This window comes from Rhincodon typus, chromosome 20 (genome assembly GCF_021869965.1).
Source record: "Rhincodon typus isolate 14 chromosome 20, sRhiTyp1.1, whole genome shotgun sequence".
Taxonomy (NCBI): domain Eukaryota; kingdom Metazoa; phylum Chordata; class Chondrichthyes; order Orectolobiformes; family Rhincodontidae; genus Rhincodon; species Rhincodon typus.
In genome coordinates, this window is record NC_063351.1 from 23,352,553 (window position 1) to 23,368,449 (window position 15,897).

The 15,897-nt window shown below is 38.8% G+C and overlaps 1 protein-coding gene across 6 annotated transcripts in view; it reads right to left on the bottom strand.

Moving 5' to 3' along the window:
- Positions 1-4,460: 4,460 nt before the first annotated feature.
- Positions 4,461-15,897, bottom strand: part of ptprea (protein tyrosine phosphatase receptor type Ea) — a 214,006-nt gene continuing 202,569 nt past the window's right edge. For 2 of the 6 annotated variants that reach the window (XM_048609054.1, XM_048609052.1), the window contains 3 exons: positions 15,163-15,314; positions 7,670-7,805; positions 4,461-7,541 (listed from right to left, as the gene is read on the bottom strand). In XM_048609054.1, coding sequence (XP_048465011.1) covers positions 7,467-7,541; positions 7,670-7,805; positions 15,163-15,314 — 363 coding nt within the window. In that variant the 3' untranslated portion in view covers positions 4,461-7,466. The remainder of the gene's footprint in view (positions 7,542-7,669; positions 7,806-15,162; positions 15,315-15,897) is intronic. The other 4 variants (XM_020527564.2, XM_048609056.1, XM_048609053.1 and 1 more) reach the window with 3 other exon arrangements.

Below are 15,897 nucleotides of genomic sequence, written 5' to 3' on the forward strand. Positions count from 1 at the left end.
TCATCATTACATTCTTAATTCCAGTTATTTATTGAATTGAAATTCCACCACCTGCCATGGTGGGATTCGAACTCAGGTCCCCAGAACATTATCTGGGTCTCTGGATTAACAGTCCAGCGATAATACCACTAGGCCATTGCCTTCCCTGTAATATCCTGTAGTAAATCCCAAATCAAATTAATGGGCAGTGTTATTCGAATTGAATTTAATCTATTTTAGGCTAATTACCTGTAGAGAAAGAGTTGAATAAACATGTAGATGAACCTTTGAGGTAAGCTGTGATGCAACTATTTCCTCAGTAGTCATGTGCTTGTACTCTGCTAGAAGGTGGAGCATGTATAGAACAGGAAATACTGCTCTGTAGCCTTGCCATCATATGCAGTCTGTTAATAAACATATTTTAAAGGTAACTCAGATGTCTGGCCTGAGATTGCGTGCTGATTCAAACAATCCAGCCTAGAACAATTACCCAGAGTGGAATTGCCCATTTAATATAAATAGCAACTCTCACAGTAAGGCAGTTTGACAGGCAGATAACAGGTGCCACTCAAGAATAAAAAATTGCCAATAATACTACTCCATGCCAATATAATACTCCAAACTGGACATCAGATTTAAGATTCAATATTGATAAAACATAAAATTGTTTTAAAAATCTGTTCCAATTTGTAATAATGCTGGTGTGTTATGAAACGCTGACCAGATTCTAGAACTACACAAGGCAAACCTCAAAGTTTGTTCAATTGTTTGAAATGGTTGAGGCCCAAGCATGAGAGAGGTACCTGAGCTTCTTCAGTGAATTATTTGCATCCAGAAAAATGTTACTACGTCTTATTTTAACTGTTCCTTCTAAAACATTCCCATACTTTACTTACTTATTAGAAATTTCTTCTCATTACTAGTTGGCCTTTAATAAGTACTATATAATGCATCTTAATATAAACAAAGAAATCTCATCTGAAAAGGATATGAAACAATTAAAAATACATTATTTGCACTGCATAAACACTGAGCACAATAAAACATTCCATATTAAATCTGTATTTGTTAATATTACTGATTTATCTGTATAGGTTCTACATACAAATCATTCAACTTTATATTGCACAGAAAGATAAGCTGTTCACTGGTAGACTAACAGTATTAAATGGCAGTATACATATACTATAGTGTGCTCTCAAATTCACAAGCTTGTTTGCCTGTAGCTTCTCTCAAAGGTTGGGTGTAAAAGTACCCGCAATTTATTAAAAATATGGCAACATATTTACTTTTCATTGTTAAATTAGATTCATGCTAATTAATCCATGCGTGCTTCCCTAGGCAACTGTGGCATAGTGGAAGTACATGTTAAAAAATGCACCAAGGCATCTTCAGGCAAGTAAAATCAGAAGGTTAAATGGTAGCCTAGGCATTTCTTCAATTGGGCAATTCAGTTGAAAGGACAAGACAAAGATAAAGCTATGTATGAATGATTTTGATGCTTATAATTGTTAACAGAAAGGTGAGCATCGGAAGCTGAACATTTTCACTATATCATGATCTGAGGAGAAAACCTGATGTGTACACTGAGATATCGAACATGTACATATAACAGCACAATCAGGAAGAATTTTGTTTGGTTTAGATTGGATATGAATCATGAACCTAATATGAAATATTAATTTCCTCTATCCTCTTGAAAACATTTTTAAAAATAGATTATTTTCAGTCCTATTTGGTGGTGTAGCTTTTGAATCCCCTTAGTGTAATACTTCAAAAGATCACATGTCTTAAGAATGAAGGGGTAGAGATTGAAAATTAATTTTGGAAGCTAATGATTTTTCTAAATATAGAATGTATTGAATACAGTATAAATTTGTACAATCTCAAAAGATAGTAACCAAAATTAGAAGGTGGAGCTGATAGCTGAATCTTAAACAGGATACCAAGTCAAACAAACCTTATGATTTTCTCATGATTACTTTGCCCATTTGGGGCTCTTGTGACACAATAATAGTCTCCCTGCCTTTGAGCCAGAGGCTCAGGTCAAGTCACATCCTGTATGGCACAACGCATATGAACAGGACAATAAAAAATATTTATATCGTTCATTCTGGTTGAAGGACTGCAAATTCTGCCAGATCCTGGAGTTTCCTGACTTATTCCTTCCAAAGGCCCACATCCAAGACAGGCCATTTTTCTGTATTACCTGGAGGTTACCTAAAACAGGCGTTAGGTCCTTTATATATGTAAAGGAAGGGCCTGATGCTTATATTAGGTTCCCTCAGCCTAACAGTGCTGCAGTGAGTTGAGTAGGCGACAGGGCCTGCCCAGCACTGGATTTTTTTTATAAATGGCTACTGTGGCTTGAGCAACAATCACAAATGAAAGGCAAATTTGAAAATGTTCCAGTTGAACAGAAGCACTCCTTCAAGCTCATTCTCTAAGAGGGTCACTGTCAGCGTGTGATTGATAATTCTCCTGTTCTTTCAGCCATGTACACTCTACACCTTACCCTGGGCACTTGCTGCAATATGAAATACCAGATTCTGAACTGCATGTGAGGGCAAGTCAGGCTCCAGCGGCTCAGCACATTATTTTGATGAGGCCCAATTTTGGGACTGAGCCACTGGTCTCCTGGTTTGCGCACACTGTGGTGCCTTCACTGTCTCACTGCCTTTACGGTTGGAACAGGGCAGCAAAAAAAGAAAAAAAATCCCACCTTGGCTTCCTGAAATGGAAAGAAAGTAAGACCCCACCACACCCCTACTTGCCCTTCCCCCATGAACTATAAGCCTTCACCTCAATGAGCTAGAAAGGAAACAAGGCACTGTGTAACCTCACCTTAATAAAGACATGAAGAGTAATAATTGTATGGACTACATTTTGATTACAAATGATAAGTTGCTTATTTTCAGCAAAGGATTAAATTATTTTACATTAGTAGATAAACTCTCATTGATTGGAAGAGGTAAGCAGGAAAGAATCAAGTTTGAAATAAAATTAAAGCAACCACTGAACAAAACACATCAATAACAATGGAACAACGACAGATACAAATGGAATTTGCAAACCAAACATAATGTAATGAATAAAAGTGATATTCAACCATTCCCTTCTCTGCCACTCCAGTTTGTGTAAAATTGCATCTGCAGATAATAATGCATGGGTGAGTTGGATTTCTAGAATTTCACATTTTTTTTCAAGCTTGTATGTGTTCCTGTGGTATTGTTAAACATGAGACAAACTGAAATCATTGTTGGATGTCGAAATAAATCCAGCAAAATTACAAACTTGTCAGCAGCCTTTCAATTTGTCCAAAAATCTGAAAATGGTATTTTTATTATAGATTTACATTTAGATATCAGGCTAAATTATTCTAATATCCACAAAAATCAAAGTCAGCGAAAGATTTGTTTAATTTTTATTCACCTTTGATAATTTAAACGTAATCTACTGGGATACTACACTACAGGTTGTTGCGCAGCTTTCAAAAAGGCAGGTCATGCTCAATCAACTTTTTAGACTGTTTCAAATAAATACAGATCACTTGAATTTTGAAAAAAAGTATGTAAGTTATACACAGCAGTTTTACGGCAATCTTTTGCATTTTTGACATAATTTTTCTCCTTAAATTCAGTCATTGAATGTGGATGTCACTGACTGGGCCAGCATTTATTACCTATTCCTAGTTGCCCTGGACGTGGTGGTGGTGAACTGCCTTCTTGAAATACAGCATTTCATGCACTGTAGGTAGACCCACAATGCCGTTAGGGAGGGAATTCCTAGATTTTGACCTAATGACACTGAAAGAATGGTGATATGTTTCCAAGCCAGGATGTGGTGAGTGGCTCGGAGGGAACTTGCAGGAGGTGGTATTCCCATCTGTCTGCTGCCGTTGTCTTTCAAGATGGAAGTGGTCATGACTTTGGAATGTGCTAAGTAGTATTGGTGAATTTCTGCCGTGCAACTGTAGATAGAACACACCGCTGCTACTGAGCATTGGCGGAGTGATGGAAGGTTGTGAATGTGGTATCAAGTGGGCTGTTTTGTTCTGGATGTTGTCAAGCTTCTCAAGTGCTGATGGAGCCACACTTATCCAGGCAGGTGGGGAGTATTCCATCACACTCCTGATTTGTGCCTTGCGGACAGGACAGGCTTTGTGGAGTCAGGAAATGAGTTACTCGCTGTGGGATTCTTACCCTTTGATCTGTGCTAAGTAATGTTCTACAGGGCTTCGTTATGGAGACTTTAGAATACACAAATATTATTGGCAAACTGAAAGAACAATATTGAAATTTGCATAATTGTGTACAGCAAATTGTGATGAGGCTTGTGGAGATTACAAGGGAACAGGTGTTAGCAGAAATGGCAGAGAGGTGGCAGATGGAATTCAATGCACAAACAATGTGTAGCAATATGTTTTACAAGGAAGGATAAGAGGAAATACATCAAAATGGGATGGTTTTAAATGATGTATGTAAGTAGAAAGACTTTGAGGTACAGATATACAAGTCATTAATGGTATTTGTGCAGTTAAGTAAGGCCATAAAAAATGTCAAGTGTAATCCTTGGTTTTACATTTAGAGGCACAGAATACAGAAGTAAAGAGGTAATACATAAATAGGATTTTGACAGTCCAGATTAACTTCAGTAATTATCGGGTGCATTGAGAGTATTTTAACTCCCAAGGGTTAGTTGGCCCCCTGATAAGGGTGGAAAGTAGCAGCTACATTGGAAAAAGGCAGGTGAAATTCTCTTGGCCTGACGCCATTGATGGCAGGACAGGGAGCTTCTCCAGTCCACGTACTTTGTGATAGAGGGGGCTGTTTGGCAGTGTGTATCATGTTATTGGAGTGGGTGTTTTAAGAAAAGTGGATCATCACAGATCATTGAAGAACACTTCTCATGTTGGCTCTAGACTAGGTCAGTGGGCCATTAAAAGCCACAGGGTGTCCTGACAACTCTGATCTCCTGCTTGGAATTATGCACCAGGGTCCTGCCCATATCCAAGAGGAACCTCAATTGCCATCATAACCGATGGTGTTAAAATCAGAAATCAGCATGAATGTAGAAGAAACTGGAGCCCTTTTATTTTCACTGCTCCACTACTCCTCCCAGCTGAGAGAAGAAAGTCAAATTCCCTGTTTTAACCACACTGCTGTCAGGATACTGTAGGGAACGTTGGAAACCCCAGAACGGATAGAAAAACAATGGAAGTTGTGTAGTCACTAGGATGTTATAAGCATTAACATTTCCAGACTTGAAAAATTAATGAAATTTGTTTGAGGTCTGTTATGGTTAGTGTAAAAAGGACAGATATTTGACCTGACATAGTCACAAAGATTAAAAAAAATAGATAAAACCATGAAAATAAAGGGACATTGTAATTTTTTTTACAGAAGAAAAGATAGAAGCAAGAGTAGAGCTACTCAAGTTTGTCCCTCCATTTAACAGAACCACAGTTTCAACTCCATTTTCCTTCTGATTCCCATATCCCTGGATTCATCAGACATCAAAAATTGGACTCTCTCAGGCCTAAGCATATTCATGGATGGAACATCTGCAATCCTCTTGGGTAGAGAATTCTAAAGATTCACAACTCAAAGTGAAGAAATTTCTTGTTATCTCAGTCATAAATCATTAGTCCCTTATCCCGGGACTGCACCCCTGTGTATTTTTTTCCCCAGCCAGGGGAAATCGAGAAACTTCAATTCGGTGACAATATGCACTAGTGAAAACAACCTCTCAGTTTTGTTAAGTATTTGTTTCTGTAGGTCAGCATTTTTTCCACATTTCTAGCAGTCCAAAACAAAGAAGAATTTAATTCCAGCTTTATCTTCACTTCATTTCTATTTTATCTTCATTTTATTTTGAGTATATTTGTACGGACCTAAATGGAAATCAGTTTCATCCATGTCAGCTATAACTTGATGTGATACTAAATAATTGGCAACTGCACATATCATTCTTTAAATTGGCATTTTTCATCAACTGTAAACATGTCAGATTATTTCTTCACTCTCTCTTAATACCGAAAATGATTGTGTCTGTTCAATAAAACCCGATTTACATACTGAAACTGCTCAGGCAGTAAAGCTTCTAAGAAACAGATTTGCTATCTCTTTCAGATGCTCATAAACCTACCGCATTTTTACAACTTTTATTGGAAGAATTCTCATTCCACAGGCAAAAATATGGATTTGTGAATCAAATGAGCACCACTTACTCCTTTTCCAGCATATCAATGTCACAGAAATATTATTTTAATAAACATACCAAGTTTATATGTATTAAGTGTTTCATATTTACTTAAAACATGCCTTAAGTTCTGTGGGGTAGTAATTTGATTGGTTTGCATAAGCTATGCAGAATTAAGCCGATTCTCCTGTTGCAGGCAGCATCACAGGCTGCTTCTTGTGTGTTTAAAGCAACTTTCTTCATTGAGGAACACCATGTGGGCTCTGTAGGTAGTGGTCTTCACCAGTGTCTGGCCCCTGGGAATAAACATGGGCTGTACTGCACTGTTAGAAATGGAGCTACATATTTCCCCCACCATATGTAGCAATAAGGATTAAAAACAGCCACAGATGGATTTTACTTCAGACCAATGCCATGCAGGAAGCTAAACAGGTGTTTTGGTGTACATTTGCCAGACTAAGGCTAGTTAATGTTGGGCTGTCCTTGCCAACAGCAAGTGGATGGAGGGGTCACTATTACAGGGAGAAGGAGGTGTGATCGTTATGTAGTGCTGACCCAGGTTATTTCTGTGGGGTGTGGAGGAGCACAAGAAATTTAAAATAAATAGATGAGAAAAAAAAGAGTAACTTTTGGACAACAATGTATTGTCATTAAGCATTTTTAAAAACAAACATTTTAGTTAAGCCAAAACAATGTCAAAATGCACAATATACAACTAACATTATAACACTGTAAACTTTTCATATAAAAATATATCTATTATATATGGTTTACACCCAACCTTTTGAAAATAATGCAAACTCCAATGCACAGTATAAATTCACATTTTGTAACACTTTTGAGGGGGTCAAACATTGTTGGCATTTTCACAAAGCAAGTAAGGATTTTTCTTCAGTCAATCCGACTCAATCTTATGTACATTCAAGATTTGAAACAAAATGTAACTGATGATGACATATAAAATATTTCTTTTTAAATAAAGTTCTTTTAGGAGTGAGTGAGATATGGTAAATGTACTCCATTTTGTCATGTACTCCATTTTGTCATTCAGTTAAAAATATTGAATGACTCGTAACAGATGCATGACTCCCCAATTATTGTAACCTAAATACACAAAAGCACAGTCACAAGACAATAAATGACCTTCAACTTAGTAGGAATATTCTTCTAGACAACAAGTGCATAGCAAAATACAAAATAAATTCTTGATAATTTAATGTACAAAAGATGCTTTACTGGCCTGTCAGCTAACAATTGAAAAGATAAAAAAACGGTAAGGCAAACACTTATTTGAAGTTGGCATAATCGGAGTGTATGTCTAGAAAATCTTGAACCACTTTGTAGCAGAAATCGTACTGCTCCTGCAAAGAGAAAGGAAAACATTTCATTTAAAAGAAAACAAAATATAGTTGATCCTTGACTTTATTTTTAAAAGATCAACAATATGCTTTGCTTCAAATATTTAGAAAATCAAAAACACACATCATACCAGTGTTTGCACCATATGTGGCCGTTGCATTCGGAGGCTCTTGACAGTTTGGAAAACATCTAGAAGGCCTTCGGCTTTCACTCGCTCCAGAATATTACTCAATGCAATAAATGTGCCTGTCCTGCCAGCACCGGCACTGCAAAATATACAGATTCAAGTTTTACTTTAATAATAAACCACCCTGACTGGATTCTACGTTGTTTCTGTCACCTTGAATTGACAATATTTCCCAGTAGTTGTTAGTCATTTTTTAGGTTGAGTATTTATTGTTTAAAATAAAGGATGATCTTGATATGACCCCCTCCAGCGGGAGCCTCAAAAGTTATACAAATTAGATCCCAAAATTGGATTTTAACTGTGGACTGTTGCTGTAATTTTCTCCACTAGATGGGGCACAGTTGGCGGATGAAAAAGCCAAATGTAAATTGGAAGCAGGAGGGAGGCAAAAATCTTCATACATTATAAAAACAAAAAGAGCTGGAAATACTCAGTGTGTTTGGCAGCATCTGAGGAGAGAAATCAGAGTTTGTGTTTCAGATAGATGACCTCTTATCAGGATAGTTCTCAATTGATTTGCTCCACTTCTCAAATTGGCAGCCACCAAATTTTGGCCCTGAGGATTTAGAAGATCAACAATATAGAGTTTTCATTCCCTGTTGGACCATGGAAAGTGAAGGGCTCTTGGAAGAATACAGGGAAAATGAAGACCCTGGTGTGGCAAGAGTGCCCCTCAATTCCCTTGATGAAGGATGTTTCATAAAATAGTGGGAAACTGTGGAGAACGATGATTTCACATGCTCAACCTCGAAAGAAGACTCCTACCATGCCTGGAATAACAGTAATATCAGCATCCCAGAATCAACACTGAAGCTGTCACTTCACAGTCCTAATAAAAACAAAGATATCAGCAGGGATGATAAGCAAATAGCAAAGTCTCTAAAAACTGTCTCAGAACATACAGACATCTCAAGCCCTTATGCACAAGAGGAAATAAACTGTACCTTGACTGCACCCAAGTCAGGGAAAATGGCATGAGTCAATAGAATTTTAAGATTCCTAAAGAGCATCTGATCACAGGGAAGGAACTGGCAAAGCTGTGTACTAACATCCATAGCACAGGCCCTACTCTAAGCATCTGACCTATTGTCCTGCTCTCAATAACATAGCCTGTCCTGGAATGTCACCTGCTGAATAGCCCAAGTCTCATGTTGGAAACCACAGTGTCCCTCTATCCCAATAAGCTGCTGTTATGAGCAGGTCATGACACAGACTTCATGTATTGAGGTCAGTTTCCAGAAAGGCCTGAAGATAGGATCCACCTTTGTTGACATATCTGGCACTGATAACATAGAGTGTGGCACACAGGCATGCTGCTGAAACTGTTCAAATTCATCTGCTGTGTGCAAACCCTACAACTTCATGATCAGCAACTTTCAGTTCTGTATGCACCTTGGAGATCAAATCAGCTGCCCATACATAACCAACAACAGGCTCCCACAAAGATCAGCCCTCATGTCAGCTCTCTTCAAGATAAATATCACTGACCTCCCTTCCAGAAAGTGACAGCTGTTGACTTATGCTAACAAACTGACCCAGGCTGACAAACTTCATAACCTTGAGAAAACTCACACTGAAAATCGATGTTTTCTTTAAACCTACCTCAGAAAATGAGAAGTTGGACCAAAAACTGACAGGACTGCCATTTCAGGAAACAGTCACATCCAATTCCATGACTGACTACTCACAAACAACCCAATGCCAAAATACCTTGACATCATTCTTGATTGTACATTGACCTACCAGCAACACCTCTAGAACACTGGGGCCAAGGTCAAGACGAAAATGAATCTACAAGGAAAATAATGGGTGCCACTTGGGGCAGCAGAGCTCCCACACCATGGACTGCTTCACTCACCCTGGTCTACTCAGCAGAATAGTCGTGTCGTTCAACCTGGCTCAGGAGTTGCCACACAAACATAATAGTTACGCACCTCCAGGAAGTCATCAGAATGATTTCCAAGATGTTCAGACCAACACAGCTTGAGTGGCTTCCTGGGCTAGCACATTTGAACCTCCCGATATCTACAAAGACAACATGCTCTTCAAGAAACATCCTTGGCTGACAGCTAACAAAGGACTCCTATTGACACAGAGGGACTCCTATTGACATAGGGCCTTAAAAATAAAAAAAAATGACCCTACACACTGTTCTGTAATCCCACAGTCCCTAATAAAACACAATCCACACCCAACAAACTGAAAAATGGCCCACCTCTTGGTGTGCCTCTTGGTTGACTGTAACCATCACCAACTACAACCTGGTAACTAACCCAAGCAGTGAAGTCCCCAGTTTCAACCTTCTCTAGAAAATCTTTTAAAAAAACACATCCACTTGAGGATAGGCCAGGGAAGATGTGGGCATTTACTCCACAACTGCTATGTAAGGAACAATACAAATTATGACTATGGTCATCAAAATCAGACCATTGGCCACATACTGAACTTTTCCTTTGAGAAATGTATTGCTAATGGCATCACAGCCATTCACATTATGCCAGCTGAGGATGCTCTATGGATTGTTAACCTTTGGTTTAAATATAACTGGTTTGCCCGGCCATATGATGAATTTTTAAAAAAAATCTTTCCTTTGTGGAGTCAGGAGTCATTGTCCATGGCCTGGCTTCCCCTGCTTTTCAAAAAACTGCAAATTATAAGTTAGTTTTGACATCTACAGTGCTGTGCTTTACATCTTTGTGATGTATGCCATTGGATTTGATGCTATTGAGTTTAAACTGAATGCAGCAAAAACAAAATATTGACAGTCACTTTAAGCAAAGTATGGCACTTGGGAAAAATGATGCACATATGGAAAAATCGAGTGCATAAATACTAAAAACACTATTGTGATTGTAGCCAAACTTCACTGTCTAGCTGTGATTTAGAGAAAGCTAAATCCTTTAAAAGCAAACATGAGAGAAAATATTCCCACTTGACATAGCAAAACTTTAAATGCCACTTGATTTTCATGAATGATTAAGTAATGGCTCTTAACATTGCTCTTTCTTGCTGCTGACCCAATGGAAAATATGGATTTAATGGATTAATGAATGCTTTAAACAATATTAGTGTCCACATTTGTCTTGTACTAATTGATTTTCAATCCTAGCATTTAGTAAATTAATCCTGGGGGAACAATGCCACTATAAATTAACTTCGGCTTACTCTCGTACTTTGTGCTGTCAACTGAGGTCAAATAAGACCTGATTTGCTGAAATCCCTCCAATACATTTCAATGCGAATCATGCAACTTCTGCCCTTTCAATCACTTTTCATCCGAAGTTAACTTAGCCTTGGGGCAGATTTCATCCTGACTGCTGGCAGAGACAAAGGGGTCATGAACACTTCCCAAATTGATTTAAAGGTGGCTAATTCGAGCAAAAGTGACTAACTAATTTACTCTCATGCTTTTAGATTCCAGTTTGCAATTGGTCTGCTTCTGAGTCTGATGTGAACAGCAGACAGCACTGAAGACGACACCCCTTAATCTTATAATTTTTACCCTGCACCTGCTGGGTTTGGAGGCAGTATAAGGAAGTAAAGATTTCTTGTATAATTAGCTCTTGCCGCATACATGCAACATCTTTTAGACAGGCGCAATAATTTAAAAATTTAAAATTCAATTTAGTATTTGGTCAAGCCCTGGATTTTGCAGCACAAAAACGCAAAATGCTGGCACTGAGTACAGTAGGTCAAGCAGCAACTGGAGTGAGGGAAACAGCATTGTACTTTCCAATGAGCACTGGGACCATGTAAGGTTTGCACTTGTACCTTGTTATCAGCATGCTCACTGTCATGAACTTCTGGGAGGCAGTGTCTCGGGGTGGGGGCAGGATAACATTTCATGGAAAACTGTGAAAGCTAGTGAGGCGCGTTTCAAGCAAGTACACAGGCACAGAAAGATGGGGAAGTGAAGGACAAAAGGGTAGGTCTGTGATAAGGTACAAGACAGCAGATATTAAATGACAAAAAGGATGATGATGGAATACAAAAAGTACTCGTACTGGGTTAAGTAAAGAAACAAAAGATGGGTTGAGAAGAAAGGGAAACGGCAATAGCAAAATCACAAGCCATCATTCAAAAAAAAATGGTTAAACTTTGAATTTGCTGAACTTAATGTCATATCTGGAAGATGATAAAGTGCTTCATTTTTACACAGACTTATTATTCTGGATTCTAGATACAAGTCAGCCTGTGCATTGGTACAGTAGAGATAATACAAATGATAGAAACATATCTTCCAATTTACGCTGTCTATCCTTGGTGTTCGACATTGTTGTGCATAGTCAGGGAGAGGTGAACTTAAAATCAACAGAACCAAAAATCTACTGCAAATAATTACAGAGCTGGTGGCTTTGATTTTATAGTCCCTTCTCGGGATTCATACAAAAAAATGATACTGAGGTTTGACCAGGCCTCCAGCATGAGGTCCTGTTTGTCATTCTCAACGTTAAGTCTGAGCAATAAGTACTAATGAGTTATATAATTACAGGAAAGGCATCACTTTTCAGCATAATCCTCTCTTTATGTCATCTGCAGATGTACACTTTGCACTTTGCCCTTGATCTTGCTTTCAAGTGAGAAGAGGAAACCTAAGTGTTGTTGTAATGAGGCATGTATATTCACTTCAACCATGACCAGTCAATAGACCAGCAATTGAAAATGGGACTCTCCTGATCTCCAAGATCTCAGTACCAGTGTCAGGTGTGATTCAGATGGTATCACTGACCTTGAGTGAGAATGTTGTGGGTTCAACTCCCACTCCAGGACTTGAGCAATAAAATCAAAACAGACACACTATGAAAGGTGTGTGATTTTTATTAAAAAAAAACTATATTGAAAAGAGTTTAGATTTCAAGCTAATGGCATATGGGTATTGGTCTTTTTTTTTGTGAAGAGTTTTAATAATTAATTAGGTCAGTCCTTTTGGAATCAATACATTAACCAGTATGTGTTAGGGAGCTGAAGACTTGAGGCCTCCTGGAGAGTTAATGAAAGTTTGTTTACATGGTGGGGTTTTACCACGAGTGAGGTAGCATTGAAATACATTGGCTTATTTTCGGGTTTCGCTTAGAGATGAGAAAACATTTGGTTCAGTCTGAAGGGACGTGAATGAAGTCAGAAGTACTAATAGATTCTTCAAAAAACCAACTTTGCTCAGAACAGTTAAGGGTATGGGTTACCTCAGTGCAAGGTTTGTATACTGTGAAAACTTCTAGACCACAGGTGCTTGATTGGAACTCTGCAGATTGTTAAACAACTAAGAAAGTCTGGCTCTCCGTTGTTGATCCATCAAGGGAAAAGTCCTCGGTCCTCTTGGGACTAGAACTGAGAAGAAGTAATTAAGTCAAACATATAGATTTGATAGGGAAAGAAACATTCCCTGGAATTTTGAGTAACTTGAAGTGATGGTGTTGGAGAGTACATGGGCCTTCATCTTGCCATGTGCTGTGAAGCCTTTCAAAACTTTCTCAAGGGCAAATAGGGACGGGCAATAAATGCTAGCCGGCCAGTGATGTCCACGTCCCGTGAAGGAAAAATAAAAAACTTGGATCTGTTTGGAAATATATATTGTTTTGCTTTATTTTTCTTTATTTATCTTCTGTGATTAACTTCTGTTTTACTGTTAAAACAGAATCTGCAGCCTTGTGTGTTTATGTTTCAGTGAAAAGTCACCACTTTAAAACAAGGAAAAGCAGAAATGGTGCAGATTTCATTCTGGAACGTCCAGCAGTTACATTAGCTGGGATCATTACACCCCAGTAAAAGGGGGAGGGAGTGCTACTCTGCCAGAGGTGTTACCTTTTGGATGGGCCATTAAACAAATGCATAGAAAATAGGAGCAGGAGTAGGTCATCCGATCCTTCAAACCTGCTTTGTCATTCAATCTGATCATGGCTGATCATCCAACTCAGCACCCCTATTCCTGCTTTCTCCCCATACCCTTTGATCCGTTTAATCCTATAACTCTTTCTTGAAAGCATTCAATGTTGTAGCCTCAACTGCTTTCCATGGTAGAGAATTTCACAGGCTCACCACTCTCTGTTGAAGGAATATCTCCTCATTTCAGTCCTAAATGACTTATGCCACATGCTTAAACTGTGACACTTGGTTCTGAACTCACCAGTCAGTGGGAATATCTTTCTTGTGTTTACTCTATTTAGTACAGAATTTTATAGATTTCTACGAGATCACCCCTCATTTTTCCAAACATGAATACAGTCCTAATGGAACTTGTCTCTCTTAATATTTCAGTCCTGCCATCCTAATAATCAGCACTCTCTCCATAGTCACAACATCCTTTCCTCAGATAAGGAGAACAAAATTGCACACAATACTCCAGGCATGGTCTTGCCGAGACTCTGTACAATTGTAGCAAGCCATCCCTGCTCCTGTGTACTCGAATCCTCTCACTATGAAGGCCAACATACCATTTGCCTTCTTTATCACCCATTGCACCTACTCCTTGCTTTCAGTGACTAGTGCACAAAGGCACTCAGATCTCATTGCACTTTTCCCTTTCCATAAGGCTGAGAGCAGAAATAAGCCATGTAGCCCAACAATTCTGTTCTGCCATTCAACCATTGCAGATATGTTTCCAACCCCATTCTCTTGTCTACTCCACAAAACCCTTGATCCCCTTACTAATCAAGAATCTATCTCTGTCTTAAATACACTCAAAGATTTGGCCTCCACAGTCTTCCATGGCAATGAGTTCCACGGATTAACCACCTTCTGGCTGAAGAAATTCCTCTTCGTCTCCATTCTTAAGGGTTGTTCCTTGACTCTGAGGCTGTGCCCTCCTGCCCTGGTCTCTCTGACTAGTGGAAACATCTTCTCCATGTCCACTCTATCCAGTCCTCTCAGTATTCTGCAAGTTTCAATCAGATCCCCCCTCATCCTTTTAAACTCCACTGAGTACAGACCAAGAGTCCTCAACCGCTCCTCATATGACAAGTCCTTCACCTCTGGGATCATTCGTGTAAGTCTCTTCTGGACCCCCTCCATCGCCAGCGTATCCTTCCTTACAGTGTTCTAAATGCGGTCTGACCAGAACCTTGTACTGCCTCAACATTACATTTCCGCTTTCATATTGTAGTCGTCTTGAATTGAATCCTAAGATGGGAGATAAATGCAAATCTTTCCTTTCCAACATACTGCAGAATGCATTTACTTTCTGGGGGTGGGTGTTGATACTGCTGGACAGGGAGCCTTACTCTACAGCATCACACAGCAGAAGATTACAGCCATGTTGCTCACAATTGGTCTTTCATTAATAACTGGAAACTTGTCTGATTTCCTGATGGGTACAGATGGTGTGCAATGCTTCCTACCGACCGTGCCGACCGATCAAATTAGCATTTCTGAGTCAAGACTATACATCAGAAAGGATGCTGTCAATCTTGTAACTACTTATATATTGTAAAATGAAGTACCTGCAGTGCACTATGATCGGATGATTGCCGGACTGTTGTTGCTGTCTCTGGACGGCTGCAATCAGGTCTATCATTCCTTTACCTTCCACTGGAATGCCAATCTCAGGCCAGCCATGAAAGTGGAACTGTCGAACTATCCTGCCCTTGTTTTCCTGCATTTTAATTTCAATGTTATTGCTTTCTTCGATTAAATGGGTATTGGTTCTCTATTAGATCAGCATAAAATCTTAACAAAACCTAGAAATACAAAATACTCACAGCTACAGACACTTCTGTTCTGCATGTTAATGTTATGGTCAAATATATGCTGTTTGGCAGTTCATAACATTATTTTAATATACCTCCCAACATCCTTTGTTTTGTGGCGTATGGAATATAAATATTAGAATCACTATCTTAAATTGTTGAAAGGAAACTTGGTGAGTACATGATGGAGACAGGAATTGATAAGGTGACACAAGGATGTGAGGAGTGAAAGGAAAACAGAGTTAAGGGCACAATCACATCAATCCTGATCCTACTGAATGTTGAAGTAGGCTCAAGGGTCTTAAAAATTCCTAATCCTGCTCTTGTTTCTTATGATTTTTTTTTTGTGGATCATGAACTCCAGCATATGCAGTTTGGGCCAAATGGCCTATTCCTATGACGCAACTTCTATCAAGTTTGATAACCAATGTGTGCAGTGAAATGGAAAGAATTAGTTTGGTGGGATATCGAATCCTAACTGCATATTTT